The sequence below is a fragment of the Piliocolobus tephrosceles genome, chromosome 21, assembly GCF_002776525.5.
Source record: "Piliocolobus tephrosceles isolate RC106 chromosome 21, ASM277652v3, whole genome shotgun sequence".
In the NCBI taxonomy this organism is placed as follows: Eukaryota; Metazoa; Chordata; class Mammalia; order Primates; family Cercopithecidae; genus Piliocolobus; species Piliocolobus tephrosceles.
In genome coordinates, this window is record NC_045454.1 from 35,193,439 (window position 1) to 35,210,577 (window position 17,139).

General features: G+C 54.5%; 1 protein-coding gene and 1 long non-coding RNA gene across 4 annotated transcripts in view; one reads left to right on the forward strand and one right to left on the reverse strand.

The window, feature by feature from the left end:
* The first annotated feature begins 1,192 nt into the window (after positions 1-1,192).
* Positions 1,193-9,063, forward strand: LOC111554275. Its single transcript, XR_002735197.2, has 2 exons — positions 1,193-1,343; positions 8,090-9,063. It is a non-coding gene; the product is annotated as an uncharacterized LOC111554275 (long non-coding RNA).
* The window catches only part of ARRDC2 (arrestin domain containing 2), an 11,753-nt gene continuing 3,053 nt past the window's right edge, over positions 8,440-17,139 (reverse strand). Inside the window, exons 1-8 of one of the 3 annotated variants that reach the window (XM_023229685.2) lie at positions 14,264-16,259; positions 14,070-14,136; positions 13,730-13,877; positions 13,161-13,263; positions 12,819-13,075; positions 12,500-12,662; positions 12,129-12,286; positions 8,440-9,654 (exon numbers count right to left, since the gene is read on the reverse strand). In XM_023229685.2, coding sequence (XP_023085453.1) covers positions 9,649-9,654; positions 12,129-12,286; positions 12,500-12,662; positions 12,819-13,075; positions 13,161-13,263; positions 13,730-13,877; positions 14,070-14,136; positions 14,264-14,537 — 1,176 coding nt within the window. In that variant the 5' untranslated portion in view covers positions 14,538-16,259 and the 3' untranslated portion in view covers positions 8,440-9,648. Of the gene's footprint in view, positions 9,655-12,128; positions 12,287-12,499; positions 12,663-12,818; positions 13,076-13,160; positions 13,264-13,729; positions 13,878-14,069; positions 14,137-14,263; positions 16,260-17,139 lie in introns of those variants that run through there. The other 2 variants (XM_023229683.2, XM_023229684.3) reach the window with 2 other exon arrangements.

The following is a 17,139-nucleotide window of genomic DNA, read 5'->3' on the forward strand; positions in this document are numbered from 1 at the left end:
GAGGCTGAGACAGGAGAATCGCTTGAACCCAGGAGGCAGAGGTTGCAGTGAACCAAGATCGTGCCACTGCACTCCAGCCTGGGCAACAGAGCAAAACTCCATCTCAAATATTAAATAAATAAACACATTTGCAGATGCTTCTCTATGCTCCAGCCCCATGGGGCCACTGGGGTGGCTGAGGACACGCCTAGCTCCCACCTGCCTGCTGTGGTCGTACAGGCGGTTCCTTCTGCCTGGATGCCTTTCCCTAGTTCCTCTTCATCCATCAAAGCCCCAACTCCAATGCCCTTTCTGCAAGGCCTCTGAGGACCCCTCCAGCCTTCAGCCTTCCCTCTGGCTCCACCCTGACTCCACGGGGATCTGGGGTTGTGTGAGTCCTGCTCTGCTCTTCCCCAGTGTCCTTACGACTCTCTGATCCACTGTCCTCATTATGCTTCCAAGATGATTTTCCTTACATCTAGGCCTTCTTCCAGAGAGTCTCCAAACTCGTAACATGATTGGCCCAGCCAGGATCACATGCCCACCCCTGAACCAATCCCTGTGTCTGTGATAACAAAAGGCTCTAATTGGCCAGGCTTGGTCACATGACCACACAGGAAACCAGGAAGTAGATCTGGGTCTTTCTGAGCCTCAGAAAGTAGGGCAGGGAGCCGGGCACCATGGCTCATGCCTGTAATCCGAGCACTTTGGCAGGCCGAGGTGGGCAGATCACCTGAGGTCAGGAGTTTGAGAGCAGCCTGGCCAACATGGTGAAACCTCGTCTCTACTAAAAATACAAAAATTAGCTGGGCGTGAGGGCAGGTGCCTGTAATCACAGCTAGTTGGAGGCTGAGGCAGGAGAATCACTTGAACCCAGGAGGCGGAGATTGCAGTGAGCTGAGATCGTGCCACTGCATTCCAGCCTGACGGACAGAGTGAGACCCTGTCTCAAAAAAAAAAAAATGTAGGGCAGGTAGACACTCCCCCAGACCCCTGTGCTAAGGACTTAGGGATCCCCTTGCCTGTACCATCTTGGCTGGGGGGCCTTGGCCAAGTCACTTGTTCCCTGTGTCTCAGTTTCCCCACTTGTCAATCAGGCCCAGCAGGGTTGAAGTGTTGGAGCACAGGGTGGTTCATCCCCTCTCTGATCGTTCTTGAGCCAAGTCCTTTTTACCCCACACCCACGTCCTCATCTCTTCTTGTTGTTTTCTGTGGATCCTCCCAGATAGGGCCGCCCAGTCCAGATCAGGCCACCCAGCCCAGCGTGGCAGGCACTGATGGACACCGGCTGAGTCACCATTTCCTCCTGGCCCCTTGCCCGGGCCCGATGCTTTCTGGGGACTTTCCTGAACATCAAAAACAAGGTGTGGGGGATGACTCCGGGTGGGGGAAGCGAGGGCAGAGACGTGTGTGTTTGGATAGGTTTGTGCATACCTGGCGTGGGTTCAAAGCCCACGTCCGTCTGGGCCCCACCTGTAGGATCCAGGCCCTAACCGCATCACCCTAAGAGTTGGGGGACCTCACATGTGAGCACCCCATGAACACCACATGCCCGGCTGCTTGTGCCCGAGTTCACTGGCTGGTTTTTCTGTGTTGCTGAGAGGCTTAGTGTGCGTGTGTGTTTGCATGTGTGTGTGTACATCATGACTGCCCTGTGCCTGGAGTCCAGTGACAGAGACGCCCAGCCCCTCGCTCAAAAGGTGCGTCTGAACTCCAGCTGCCCCTGCCCCTCAAATCACCCAGCCCCTCTCTCAGAAAGGTACATCTGGTGGAGAGAACTCCCTGGGCCAAGGCAGGGGGGCTTGGAAAATCCTGGTGCATTGATGTGCAGGGGTGGTGGAGGCAGGGCAAGGTAGGGGTGGGGTAGGTCAGGAACTGGGGAGCCACATGGGTGAACCCGGGCGGGCTGAGCTTTGGGAGGAAAAGATGTCAATTGTAAAAACCTTCACTGAGCTGCCTACTGTGTGTTCGGGGTGCTTGGACACAGTGGGGCCCTGGTGTAATAGACACCACATCAACAAACGAGTGAATATGTAACCCCGGGGAGGTGGGGAGGACCAGGAAGTTAAATGCACTGGGGCAGCAGGAGGGGAATTCGGGGTGCCCTGGCCTAGGGACAGAGAGGACTTGCTGAGAAGGTGATGTGAGGTCTCAGATGTGCAGGCGGAGGAGGTGTTGGGGAGATCTAGGGAGACAGAATGCCAGGTGGAAGGCACGGCTGGTGCAAAGGCCCTGAGGTGGGCACAAACTGGAAGAGGGGGTTTGGCCTCATTCAGGAAGGTCTAACCCCAGAGCAGGACGGGGAGTCATCAGGAGGCTGTGCTGGTGGGGCCACCAGGACAAGCTGTCCTGTAACTAGAGCTCAGCAGGAATGTGTCCCCCTCCCACCCCTACCCCCACCCCACCCCTGGCGCTCTTTGCTTGGGACAGAATGTGCTGGGTGGAGAGGCTGGCGGTGGCCGCGCCTGGTGGCTGGAGCGGGGAGGCTGGAGGATTCCTGAACAGTGGCCCGGCAGGGCTGGGCTCCCTGCCAGCATGGGCGGGAAAACAAGCTGCAGGCGCCCTGACTGCTTGTCACCCCTTGTCCCCCAACTGGCCGGGCCAGGGCAGGCGGCAGAGATGGTGAGAGAGTCAGGGACCCAGAGAGATAGAGAGATGGTGGCCAAGATAGATAGTGAGAGAGTCAGAGATAGAGGGAGACAGAGACAGGGAGATAGAGACAGAAGTACAGAGGCAACAAGACTGAGAGACAGAGACAGAGACAGTAAGCAAGAGAGACGTTGAGAGAGAGACAGAGATGGGAAAGAAAAGATGGTCAGAGTCAGAATGAGACAGACAGAGACATTGAGAGATAGAGACCTGGCATTTGACTCTCTGCATGGGGGACACGTCTGACTCTAGGGGGTCTTGGGAGCAAGTGCAAGGGGTGACACCTCCACCCCCATCAGAATCTTCACCCGAGCTGGGCACGGTGGCTCACGCCTGTAATCCCAGCACTTTGGAAGGCCAAGGTGGGCAGATCACCTGAGGTCGGGAGTTCAAGACCAGCCTGGGCAACATGGTGAAACCCTGACTCTGCTAAAAATACAAAAATTAGCTGGGTGCGGTGGCACATACCTGTAATCCCAAGTGACTCAGGAGGCCGAGGCATGAGAATTGCTTGAACTCGGGTGGCAGAGTTTGCAGTGAGCCAAGATTGAGGCTCTCCACTCCAGCTTGGGCAAGGGAGTGAGACTCCATCTCAAACAAAACAAAACAAAAATAAATACATAAATAAATAAAAAGGAGGAGTCTTCATCCACATCAGAGTAGGCAGAGCAGCAGTCCCCCTGTCACTTAGTCAACCACCCTCATGCCTGCTGTATAACGCTGGGGCTGGGGTCAGAGCCTGGACCTGGCCCTGCCCACAAAGCGTCAGACAAACAAATGAACATCTAGGTAGTAATTTCAGAGCGTGATGAGGGCTAGGAAGACTACAGAACAGAGAGATAGGAGAAGGAGTGATGGAGTAGGTGGCAACTTTGGCCGGGAGGTTGGAGTGGCTCTGAAAAGGTGAGGCCAGGAGGTAAAGAGAAACCACCAATGGGGGAAGAGCCTTTTCACAGGGGAACTAGTACATGAGAAGTCCCCAAGGTAAAAATCATCTTGGAGGGCCAGGCGTGGTGGCTCACACCTGTAATCCCAGCACTTTGGGAGGCCCAGGCAGGTGGATCATTTGAGGTCAGGTGTTCAAGACCAGCTTGGCCAGTATGGTGAAACCCAGTCTCTACTAAAAATACAAAAATTAGCTGAGCATGGTGGCGCGCACCTGTAGTCGCAGCTACTTGGGAGGCTGAGGCAGCAGAATCACTTGAACCTGGGAGGCAGAGGTTGCAGTGAGCCGAGATTGAGCCACTGCACTCCAGTCTGGGCAACAGAGCGAGGCTCTGTCTAAAAAATAAAAATAAAAATCAGCTTGGAGTGTTTGAGTAGCAGACAGGGAGGGATGGGGAGCTGGAGGGAAAGGTGGGCAGGGAGTCTTACGGGCCTATAGAGGTGCGGGGTTTGTTGTTGTTATTATTATTATTATTATTATTTAAGAAAAATTCTTGCCACATCACCCAGGCTGGAGTACAGTGGTTTGATCACAGCTCACTGCAGGCTAGACCTCCTGGGCCAAGTGATCTTCCTGCCTCAGTCTCCTGAGTAACTGGGACCACATGCCATCAGGCCCGGCTAATGTTTACTTTTTTTTTTTTTTTTTTGTAGAGATGGAGTCTCACTCTGTTGACCAGGTTGGTCTCAAACTCGTGGCCTCACGTGATCCTCCCACCTCAGCCTTTCAAAGTGCTGGGATTGCAGGCATGAGCCACCGTGCCTGGCCTTATTTCATGTTGGATAGAAATTGACCACCTACCTTTGGGTTCCCTGGGCCCCTCCCTGGGAAGTTCAGGAAGTTTCCTTTATTGGGACTACCTGGGCCAGCTTTATCCTGGTTGTCGATCATCTGAACCGGAAAGTTCTGCTTCTGTTGGGATCAAGTTCCCCATAGCTGCAGACTCAGGAGTCCTGAGGACACCGGGCGTCTTGTCCTCCCACCCCCGCTGGGTGGAATCACTGTACCCACATCCCTCGCTGGAATAAATACCGTAGACTCTCCTCTGTTTGGGAACATGGATCTGGAAACTGATATCTTATGTCTTGCACACCCCGCGTGACAAAGAACTCATTTCCTACTGAGAGTGTCAGTTCGGCTTCTAGTGACTGTGTTGTGGGAACACTTCCCCTCCGCCTGGCCCCCGGGACCTCCCACATATGGCATGCTCCAAGCTTGATGCCAGGTCAAAGGAGGTCTCGGTGGACCTTAGGACCAGGGGTAGCAGGAAAGGAGGGCTCACCCTCAGGCCAGAGGAAGGAAGTGATTGAGGACTGTGGCAGGGTGTGAGGGGTGGGCTGTCTCCCAGAGTCTCAGATGACAAAACAGGCTCAGATACAAGGTGACCTGCCTGGAATCACACACAGAGCCAAGTCCTAACGCAGATCTCCTTGTGTCCAGTCCCTGGGTCCCCCAGTCCTCATCCCTGGCTCCTGGCCCTGACAATGGCCACTCCAGCCTGCCAGTTAATTTCTGCTGCCTTGGGCAGGCTGACTGGGACATCCTGGGGTATCAGACTAGGATTTTTTTTTTTTTTTGAGACGGAGTCTCGCTCTGTTGCCCAGGCTGGAGTACAGTGGCAGGATCTCGGCTCACTGCAAGCTCCGCCTCCCAGGTTCACGCCATTCTCCTGCCTCGGCCTCCTGAGTAGCTGGGACTACAGGCCCCTGCCACCATGCCTGGCTAATTTTTTGTATTTTTAGTAGAGACGGGGTTTCATCATGTAAGCCAGGATGGTCTCGATCTCCTGACCTCATGATCCGCCAGCCTCAGCCTCCCAAAGTGCTGGGATTACAGGCATGAGCCACCGCGCCTGGCCCAGACCAGGGTTTCAATAAGGCCTTGCCCACACTTGGAGGGGCATGAGGGCTTAGGTGGGACAGGTAGAGCTTCAGCAGGAGCTTGAGGGGCACAGTATCATGTGGCCTGAGGGGGGCATGGACACTGGAGTCTAAGGGGCAGTGTTTATATATATTTTTTGAGACAGGATCTTGCTCTGTCACCCAGGCTAGAGTGCAGTGGTGCGATCATAGCTCGCTGCAGCCTTGACTTCCCAGGCTCGAGTGATACTCCCAACCTCATCCTCCTGAGTAGCTAGAATTAGAGGTCCACACTGCCACACCTGGTTAATTTTTAATATTTTTTTTGTAGAGTCAGGATCTTGCTATGTTGCCCAGGCTGGTCTCAAACTCATGGGCTCAAGCGATCCTCCTGCTTTGGCCTCCCAAAGTGCTGGGATTTACATGTGTGAGCCACTGTGCCTGGCCTAAGGGGCAGTTTTGAGTGCTGGCTGTCTCAGTCCTGACTGTGGGACCCTGGGTAGGGCATCTCTTTTCCTTCCTTCTTTCTTTCCTTCTTTCCTTCCAACCTTTCTTCCTTCCTTCCTTCCTTCCTTCCTTCCTTCCTTCCTTCCTTCCTCCCTTCCTCCCTCCCTTCCTCTTTCCTCCCTCTTTCTCTCTGCCTCCCTCCCCCACTTTCTTTTCTTTTCCCTTCCTTTCCTTTCCTTCTTCCTTTTTTTTTTTTGAGAAAGGGTCTCACTCTGTCACCCAGGCTGGAGTGCAGTGGCATGATCTCGGCTCACTGCAGCCTCTACCTCCTGGGTCCAAGTGATTCTTCTGCCTCAGCCTCCCGAGTAGCTGAGATTACAAGTGCCTGCCACCACAGCTGGCTAATTTTAAAATTCTTTTTAGAAGAGACAGGATTTCACCATGTCGGCCAGGCTAGTCTCTTTCTCTTGAGCTCACTATCCCCACCTGTAACTCCAGAAGAATAACAGCCGCATGCCACTAGGGCCACCTAACAACTCCACGGGTTTTCAAAGAAATCCTTGAACACATGTGTTCTTTTTTTTTTTTTTGAGACGGAGTCTGGCTCTGTCGCCCAGGCTGGAGTGCGGTGGCCGGATCTCAGCTCACTGCAAGCTCCGCCTCCCAGGTTTACGCCATTCTCCTGCCTCAGCCTCCCGAGTAGCTGGGACTACAGGCGCCCGCCTCGTCGCCCGGCTAGTTTTTTGTATTCTTTAGTAGAGACGGGGTTTCACCGTATTAGCCAGGGTGGTCTCGATCTCCTGACCTTGTGATCCGCCCGTCTCGGCCTCCCAAAGTGCTGGGATTACAGGCTTGAGCCACCGCGCCCGGCCCACATGTGTTCTTAGCAGCAAGATTCACTATAGCGAAGCCATGGAAACAGCCCAGATGTCCATCCACGGATGAATGGCTAAACACAATGTGGTCTATGCAGACAATGGAATATTATTCAACCAGAAAAAGGAATGATACATGGTACAATGTGGATGAACCCCGAAAACACGCTGAGTGATAAAAGCCAGACACAAAAGGCTGCATGATTCCATTGATGTGAAATGTTCAAAACAGGCAAATCCATAGAGACAGAAAGTGGATTAGTGGTTGCCAGAGGTGGGGGAGGGGGAATGGGGATTAATCACTAGTGGGGACGGGGTTTCCTTTGGCAGGGATAGAAATGTTCTGGAAATAGATGGTGGTGATGGTTGCATAACATTGTGAATAGCCAGGTCGGTTGTGGTGGCTCATACCTGTAATCCCAGCACTTTGGGAGGCTGAGGCAGGAGGACTGCTTGAGCCCAGGAGTTCGAGACCCACCTGGGAAACAAAGGGAGAGCATGTCTCTACAAAAAAATAATTAGCTGGGTGTGGTGGTACACACTTGTGGTCCCAACTGCTTGGGGGGCTGCGGCAAGTGGATCTCTTGAGCCCAGGAGGTTGAGGCTGCTGTGATGGGGCCATTGCAGTCCAACCTGGGCAACAGAGTGAGACTGTCTCAAAACAAAAGAAACATTATGACTATACTAAATGCTACATTGTAAAGTGTACTAAATTGAACACTTTCAAATGGCGAATTTTATAATATGTTAATTTTACCTCAATAAAAACAAATCCAGGGTTAGGCATGGTGGCTCACGCCTGTAATCCCAGTACTTTCGGAGGCTGAGGGAGGCAGATCACCTGAGGTCAGGAGTTTGAAACCAGCCTGGCCAACATGGTGAAACCCTGTCTCTATTAAAAAAAATAGAAAAATTAGCCGGGTGTGGTGGCACATGCCTGTAATTCCAGCTACTTTCGAGGCTGAAACAGGAGAATAGTTTGAACCTGGGAGGTGGAGGTTGCAGTGAGCCAAGACCAAGCCATTGCACTCCAGCCTGGTGACAGAATGAAACTCTGTCTTAAAAAAAAAAGAAAAGAAAAGAAAAGAAAAAAAAGAAACCCCATCTCTACTAAAAATTCAAAAATTAGCCAGGTATGGTGGCAGGCACTTGTAATCCCAGCTACTTGGGAGGCTGAGGCAGGAGAATCGCTTGAACCCAGGAGGCAGAGGTTGCAGTGAGCTGAGATCACACCACTGCACTCCAGCCTGGGCGACACAGCAAGACTCCCTCTAAAAACAAAAAACCACCACCAAAAAAAAAAAAAAACCTACAAAAACCAAACCTCGACTCAGGTAACAGGATGTTCCTGTACTCAAGCAGCTCCTCCCAGCCCCAGCCCGCCACTCTCTGAGGACAGAGGAGTTCTCTGCTTGGCTTCCACTGTTCAGCCCCCGCCAGCCTCTGAGACTCCCACAGGGAGTGCAGGTAAGGGGCCCAGCGCTCGGCTCCCACCCCAGCTCAGCCTCCTCATGTGTCCTTGGGCCAACCCTCTCCCAGTCCTGGGCCTCAGTTTTCCCTTCTGAATCATGGGCCCCTCCGCTTTCCTTGGCCAGGAATTTAGTCTCCAAGATAGTGACCAGGAATGGCAGTCCCAGTTCCCTCAGCAGCCGGATGGAGGCGGAAAATAAACCAAGAAGCCTGGTTTCTTTCTCCACACATTTACTTTTAAAAAATAACTGTACAAAATAATGATTTCTTAAGGCATATCAGAAATGCTGAGTCCCAGGCCGGGGCCCTGCCCCAGCCAGCGCTGGCACTCTGCAGTTGGGAGCTTGTCCAGCTGCCCCCTCTAGTGCTCTTCTCCTCCAGGACACAAGGAGCCTCCGGAAGCACAGTAGTCCCGGGCTGTCACCTTAGGCTGACCTCTGTCCCCAGGTATGACGTAATGTTGTCACTGTCTTGAATTCTTCATCATTTAACGGGGAGCCCAGTGCTTTCACTTTGCACGTTAGGTATCTGGTCTTGCCTGTCCTACCCTGAACCTGGGTTCCCTGGGCCATGGAACACCCACGCAGCTCTGATGCCCCTGGGTACTTGGAGGAGCTCCCAGGAAGTCCAAGCCTGCGCCAGGAACCTCTGGCTTTCAAAGTCTTCAAAGGCTGGAGCGGCTGCCCCTGCCACCCACAGACACCACATAGCTCTGACAACCTGCTTTCCTGAACGCCTCGTTCCTGGGTCCTTTCACCCACTGGACCTCACTGTGTGGCCTCAACTTTGAGGCACCTGCCCTCTGAACCCCCAGTTCTACAATAAACGGGGTGGATTCCAAACGTCACTCAGCTCTGACCTTCTCTGACTTTTCTTCCTCATTCGTCTGCCTGCTGAGCTCCTGTTTGTACTCCAAAGCCTCAGCTAAAATGCCCTTTCCGCAAGGATGCCATCTCTGCTTCCTGTCAGGATTCTCACAGCTGCAGGTCTCTTCTTCTGGTTTTGTGATGCTGGCATTGTGTATGTCTGGCTCTGTTTCTCCCAGATGGAAGGCTCCTGGTGGACTCCAGCACTGCCGACAGGCTGGGAAGACAGGTTAGTAAACAGTCTCTGGGATACTGCACTGGACATTCCATGCCTCACAAGGACAGTGGTGGTCCAGGTAAGTCAGACTCCAGCTGGGCTCTTCCTCTGTCCCATGTGATATCTGAAAGGCCCCGCCTCACTCTGAAACTTGGTTTCCCAGCTTAAATGCAGTCGGGGAGGTCAGCCCTTGGTCCAGCCACTCCCCACGGTCACGATGGCTGAAAGCCGGTGTGCAACCTTGTTCCTCACGGGGTGCCTGTGACGTTCAGCAAGTCATGCAGCGCGGCCTCATGGCCCCAGAGGGTGGGTTTGGATCCTCCTGAGAGAAATGTTACCATTAAGCCTGAGAGGACACCGGAGACAGAAATTCAGAAATACCCCTCCCCATCCAGCCATCTCCCAACTCCCACCCTTGACCGGGGAAGAGGCCATCCGGAGGTGGTGTCTAGGGCAGACTGGGGTGCAAGGAGGGTTCTGGAGTGGAGCGTATACTGTCCCTTGGTATTCACAGGGGATTGGTTCCAGGAACCCCGTGGATACCAAAATCCACAGATACTCAGGTCTCTGATATAAAATGTCATAATATTTGCAGATAGTCTAAGCCTATCCTCCTGTGTACTTTATTTTTCTTTCTTTCTTTTTTTTTTTTTGAAACGGAGTCTCACTCTGTCGCCCAGGCTGGAGTGCAGTGGTGCGATCTCCGCTCACTGAAAGCTCCACCGCCTCCTGGGTTAACGCCATTCTCCTGCCTCAGCCTCCCTAGAAGCTGGGACTACAGGCACCCGCCACCACGCCCGGCTAATTTTTTTGTATTTTCAGTAGAAACGGGGTTTCACCGTGTTCACCAGGATGGTCTCAATCTCCTGACCTCGTGATCCACCCGTCTTGGCCTCCCAAAGTGCTGGGATTACAGGTGTGAGCTACCACGCCCGGTCTCATTTTATTTTTCAAGACAGAGTCTCGCTCTGTCACCCAGGCTGGAATGCAGTGGCACGATCTCGGCTCACTGCAACCTCTACCCGTTGGGTTCAAGCGATTCTCCCGCCTCAGCCTCCTGAGTAGCTGGGATCACAGGTGGATGCCACCACGCCCGGCTAATTTTTGGTAGAGACCCGGTTTTGCCATGTTGGCCAGGCTGGTCTCAAACTCCTGACCTCAAGTGATCTGCTCACCTCAGCCTCCCAAAGTGATGGGATTATAGGCATAAACCACAGTGTCCAGCCCTCCCGTGTACTTTAAATCTCTTGTAGATTACCTATAATACTTTATAGCCGGGTGTGGTGGCTCACACCTGTAATCCCAGCATTCTGGGAGGCCAAGGCAGGCAGATCACCTGAAGTCAGGAGTTCGAGACCAGCCTGACCAACATGGCAAAACCCTGTCTCTACTAAAAAAATACAAAAATTAGCCGGGCATGGTGGTGGACGCCTGTAATCCCAGCTACTCGGGAGGCTGAGACAGGGAAAATTGCTTGAATCCGGGAGGTGGAGGTTGCAGTGAGCCAAGATTGTGTCACTGCACTCCAGCCTGGGTGACACAGCAAGTCTCCATCTCAAAAAAAAAAAAAAAAATATATATATATATACACACACACACACACACACACACACACACAATATAAATGCTATTTAATCACTGTTATGCTGCATTATTACTATTAGTAGTAGTATTGAGATGAGATCTTGTTTTGTCTCCCAGACTGGAGCGTGTAGTAGCACAATCATTACTAACTGTAGCCTCAAACTCCTGGGCTCAAGTGATCCTCCTGCCTCAGCCTCCCGACCATAGAGGGGCTCCACCACGCCTGGGTAATTTTGTATTATTTGCAGTAGAGATGGGGGTATTGCTACGGTACCAGCAGGTTGGTCTTATACTCCTGGCCTCAAGCAGTCCTCCCATCTTGGCTTCTCCAAGTGCTGGGATTACAGGCGTGAGCCCCCGCACCCAGCCTATCATATTTTTAATCTGTATTATCCATGTATGTATTTATTTTTCAAATGTCTCTGACCCATGTTTGGTTGAATTTGCAGATTCCAAACCAGCTAATGCAGAGGGCCGACTGTATGTATAGAAATTGTGTCAACAATTAAAATCCACTGCCAACTGGGTGCAGTGGCTGACGCCTGTAATCCCAGCACTTTGGGGAGGCCAAGGTAGGAGGAGTTCAGGAGTTCACTTGAGCCCAGGAGTTCAAGACCAGCCTGGGCAACATAGTGAGACCCCATTTCTACAAAAAATGCAAAAATTGACCAGGCGTGGTGGCTCACGCATATAATCCCAGCACTTTGGGATGCTAAGGCAGGCGATAACCTGAGGTCAGGAGTTCGAGACCAACCTGACCAACTCTACTAAAGAGTAGAGTTGAAACCCTGTCTCTACTAAAAATACAAAAATTAGCTGGGCTGGTAGCTAACACCTGTCATCCCAGCTACTCGGGAGGCTGAGGCAGAAGAATTGCTTGTACCAGGGATGCAGAGGTTGAAGTGAGCCGAGATCGCACCATTGCACTTCAGCCTGGGTGACAAGAGTGAAACTGCATCTCAAAAACCAAAGCAAAATAAAATAAAACACAAATGCAGGATGTGGCGGCATGCGCCTGTAGTCCCAGCTACTCAAGAGGCTGAGGCGAGAGGATTGCTTGAGCCCAGGAGGTTGAGGGTGCAGTGAGCTATGATTATGCCACTGCACTCCAGCCTGGGTGACAGAGCAAGAGCCTGTCTAAAAAACAAAAAACAAACCCATCTACTATGTCTGCCACCCCATCGAGGCTCCCAGGGCCCAGAGAGGCGTGGGTGGTTCTCAGACCCCTGAGCTCACCTCAGAGTACAGGGGTGGTGGGCGGTAGCGGAACTCTTGGATGTAGGCGAAGAACGGGCCTTCAAGGCTCATTTCGGGGTCCTGAGGGAGTGGGAAGGGGCTCTGCCCCAAGGCTGCCACCTCAGTGTCGGCTACCACCTCTGAGTACTCAGGAGGAGCTGGAAGTGAGAGACAGGACGGGTGAGTTTGGCAAGAGAGAGCCCTCCTCCAAGGGACCAGGGGCCAGGAGCTGGCTTGTGCCAGCTAGGGGGCTGCCAGGCTGTGTGTCCTTTGGTTGGGATTCCGGGGGACTCGTGGTGAGAGAGTTGACCCGGCGTCCACCTCTCCGTGTATCCACCCACCCTCTGCATGCAAGCACGGTGGGAGCTTACCCTCAGGCCGCTCCGGCAAGGCCCCCAGCCTCCAGTCCAGCAGGAAGCTGGCATGGCTGCCCACGCTGGAAGAACGGCTGCCAAAAGGGTGCAAGGGAATGGTGCCAATCACCAGTGGCAGCTCCAGCAGCAACTTGGACGTTCCCGGGATATCCACACAGACCTGGAGGAAGGAGCCATGAGGGAGGGTGCCCAGACAACCTCCCCGACTCCCACCTCTGTCCTATGCCTGGGGAGACTGAGGCCTCAGCTTCCCCCAGTCTGAGGGAATACAGGGTGAATGTGGCCGCTGTCCCCCAGGGCCAGCAGGGTGCCCTACCTTGAGTGCATAGTCCACGTGCAGAACACGGCAGTGCAGGATGGAAGGACCTACTGGCGGGATCCGCAGTGCCCGGCCCTGCCACAGCGCCCGCTGCCCGGGGCCCACCGGCTCTCCTGCGAGGCTGGCCACCACCGCCCGTTTCTGCTTTCGGGCGCCTCGGGCCATGAACGTCTGTGTCTGCACCACGGCTGCCCGAGGCAGCACAGGACGTGTGGAGCTGTTGTCGATCTCGGCAAAGACAGGGATGACCTCTCCTGCAGTGAGGAGCAGTGGGGCCTCAGTTTCCCCTCCAGCCCCGACACCAGCTCCCATCCCGACCCAGTCCCGTCCGCCTGCTACCTGGGGTGTAGCCCTTCCGGTCGATCTTGGCCGAAAGGGAGACGAGGCCACGGTTACAGTACCAGGATCGGGCAAGCTTTTCCCGAGCCCCCGCTTGAGGTGCCTGTCGGTGTAGAGGAAAGTGATGTGGATGAGTCACTTTGTGCAAACCACAGTCGCTGTGGAGCTTCCAAACCACCCCCAGCTGAGGGAGGACTTTGGGCAGGGCTTGGTTTCTTTTTAACAATCCAGGAACTATCTGTTAAATAGAGCCAGGGACACAACCCATCTTATAAAACCAGAAATGAAATGTACAAGCCAAGTGTTTGGTGTGTAATTCGCTCTTGGTAAGCCCTAGCTCTGGTCTGTTTCACAGAAGAGGCACCTGAGGCTCAGAGAGGGCAAGACACTTGCTCAGAGTCACACGGCAAATGGGTGCAGATAGCAGTGGATTCCACACGCATTCCCACACCTGCCTCCCTCTCTGCCAGGGCCCACCTATGACCTCCATCTTATCGGTTGGCGTCACCCAGCAGCCAGGCCCCTTCCTACAATGCTCCCATCCTACCCCCCCAAGGGTGGCCACTCACCAGCAGGGCTGGCGTGTTGATATCCACAGGCTCAATGACAGTAAACACCTTCCTTGCCCGGTGTGCTGGGACCCAGGGCCGGTGCAGGGTTGCCTTGATACAGTAGCGGACACTACCATGTTTGCCCTCGAAGGATGTCACCAGGGTCCTGGGGTGGAGGGATGGGACTTCAGGGGGCAAGATACAGAGACACAAGGCAGGGAGAAGGAGACACAGACACCCTAGGGGCCTCCGAGGGGGAGGGTCTTGGGGCTCAGAGGTGCCCAGATATCCAGTATTGGAAGTACAAATCTGGAAGGGGCTGCAGGCTTAGTGCAACCCCGCACCTCAGAGGACTTACGGGGGCAGCTGGAAGCTGAACAGGAACTCATGGCGCCCAGGAGGCAGCGTCGTGGTCTCCCCAGTATCTGCAGGTAGGAGCAAAAGGAGGCGACTGAGCGCTTGCGTTGGGGTCCCAGGGCTGACAAAGGTACCGCCATCCAGGTGGTGGCTGGCACACAACCGGTGCGCCGAGCAGGGGTCACCCATCCATACCTGGCGCCAGGAGCGTGGCACGGTGGCTTACGACCTCCATGCGCTCACTGTAGCTCTGCGTGTAAGCCGTGCTCGAGCCCGCGCTGCGCGACTCGGTCCAGTGCACATGGGCGCGGCCCCGCGCGCGCAGCCTCAGGGCACCCACGCGCACGGCACTTGCCAGCTCCAGCAGCACCCGGCCCGCCACGGCCTGGCCGCCGCTGAACACGGGCTCGGCGCCTGCGGTCGCACCGTCCAATTGCACCGAGAACGCTTTCACCTTGTCGAATAGCATCGCGTCCGGGGTGCGAACCCACGACACGCAGAACCTGGCCTCGAACCCGTGAACCGGCAGCTCAAGGTGCCGACGCTGCAGCCTCAGAACGCAAAATCGCCCTCAACGCGCAGGCGCGCTCACTAGCCCGAGCAGAAAATCCCCGCGCCGTGCGTCGGCGCCGCTTTTATACGGCAGGGCGGAGGGGCGGGGTCACCGTCTCTCCCCCGCCCCCTGAAGGGACTCCACCAATAGCGCGACAAGGGGCGTGGCTCTGCCGAAGCGTGGAGCAAAATAACAAACGCCCCTGCTCACCGCCGGCTGCCCCACGCTGCCCCACTCCTTCTTGGACCCTGGGAGAAACTGAAGCCCTGAGGCGGCCAAAGCTGGTCTCTCGCGGACCCCAGGAGCAAAGAGGAGAAAAAGAGGTCCAGAGGCAGGGCCCAGGCCTGAGGTCACCTAGCAGAGCTTTCAGCCTCTCGGCTTAATCGCTCACCAGCCGCCACTCGTAGACGTGACTCGAGGCATGTCCAGCCCAACTTGGGGCGGGGGGCTCTCGCCCCAGTTGAGGGCCTGAGAGCCTATGACTGTTCCAGGCTTGTTTCCCCCGCTATGCAAAGGGAGAAGTGGAGGAGGTGAGTGGGACCGCCCTCCACACTGGTGCCTGCTGCACCCCTTCCCTGATTCAAGTCCCGTTCAGCTGGTGGCTCTGGGCAAATGACAACCTCTTGGAGCCTCAGTTTCCACCTCTGTAGAGCCGAGAGAAAATAAAAATCAGTCCTGACCTCAGAAAGTTGTGCATGGATCATCGTGCAGCCCCAGCCGGACTCCTCCAAGAGCCTCGCTCCCGGGTCATCAACCTGCTCCTGACATACCGTCATATCGTCACGCGGTCGCGCCTCGGCGCATTCGCCCAGGAGCGGTACCTGCGACCTGATGTTCCTTTCCCAATTTTCACCCTCTGGCAAACTCTACCTTCCCCGCAGCCCTTGTGCCTGCTCCAGTCATCCTCAGCCCCCTTCCCACCACAGAGCTGAATGCAGGGGACGCCCGGGCACCCCCAGGTCCACGGCTGCGGTGTGGTTTCGGGACCACGTGACACCTCTCTGGGCTTTAGTTTCCCCAAAGAAAAGTCGCTTGGAGTTTCTCCAGCGGGAGTTGCCTCTGCGTCGTCTGCGGGACGCGGGCGCCCTCTCGTGGCAGCGGAATGCGCTGCTGCTGAACCCATCCCCTGCCCTGACCGCCTCTGAGCCTGGTTCAGGAGACCACCAGACTTCCACCACCTCAGTGAGGTGTGTGGGTGTGGAGGGGGCGGTCATAAACAAACACGGTCACCTGCAGTCCGTCACGGGGGTCAGAACAGGAACGAAGAGCTTGGAGGCACAGTGATCAGCCTGGAAGGCTGCCTGGGAGGATGGGTCTTTGGAGTTGAAAGGAAGGTCTGGGACCTTAGGTCAGGTTTCAGTGGATACTAGAGGGTAGACAGTAGGCCGTCAAGTCCGGGAGGAGAAGCGGGATGAGGTAACCCTAAAGGGACTACTGAGCCAGCGCCTCCCTCAATTCATTTCATAGATGGACCCCAGAGGCCCAGAGAGGGACGGAGCCATGCCCGGGGTCACACAGCAGCTCCACTGGCCTCCAGTGTCACTGTTTTTTTTCCTTAAATGTTTGTTTGTTTGTTTGTTTATTTATTTATTGAGACAGGATCTCACTCTGTCGCCCAGGCTGGAGTGCAGTGGCACAATCTCAGTTCACTGCAACCTCTGCCTCCCTTCCTCCTCAGCCTCCAGAGTAGCTGGGATTACAGGTGTGCACCACCACACCCGACTAATTTTTGTATTTTTTGAAGAGATGGGGTTTCACCATGTTGCCCAGGCTGGTCTTGAACTCTTGAGCTCAAGCCATCTGCCCACCACAGCCTCCCAAAGTGCGGGGATAATAGGGGTGTGCGCCAGCACCCACCAAAAATTTTATTTAATTTTATTTTTTTTTTTTTTTTTTTTTTGAGACGGGGTTTCACTCTGACACCCAGGCTGTAGTGCATGGCACCATCTTGGCTGACTGCAACCTCCACCTCCTGGGTTCCATAGATTCTCCTGCCTTAGCCCCCTGAGTAGCTGGGCTAATTTTTAAATTAAATTTTTATTTAAATTTTTAAATTTAAATTGGCCAGGCGAGGTGGCTCATGCCTGTAATCCCAGCACTTTGAGAGGCCAAAGCAGGCAGATCACCTGAGGTCGGGAGTTCAAATTCAGCCTGACCAACATGGAGACACCCGGTCTCTACTAAATTTACAAAATTGGCCGGGCGCGGTGGCTCACGCCTGTAATCCCAGCACTTTGGGAGGCTGAGGCGAGCGGATCACGAGGTCAGGAGATCGAGACCATCCTGGTGAACACAGTGAAACCCGGTCTCCACTGAAAATACAAAAAAAAAAAAAAAAATTAGCCGTGCGTGGTGGCGGGCGCCTGTAGTCCCAGCTACTTGGGAGGCTGAGGCAGGAGAATGGCGTGAACCCGGGAGGCGGCAGAGCTTGCAGTGAGTGGAGATCGCGCCGCTGCACTCCAGCCTGGGCGACAGAGGGAGACTCTGTCTCTTTTTCTTTTTTTTTTTTTTTTTGTAT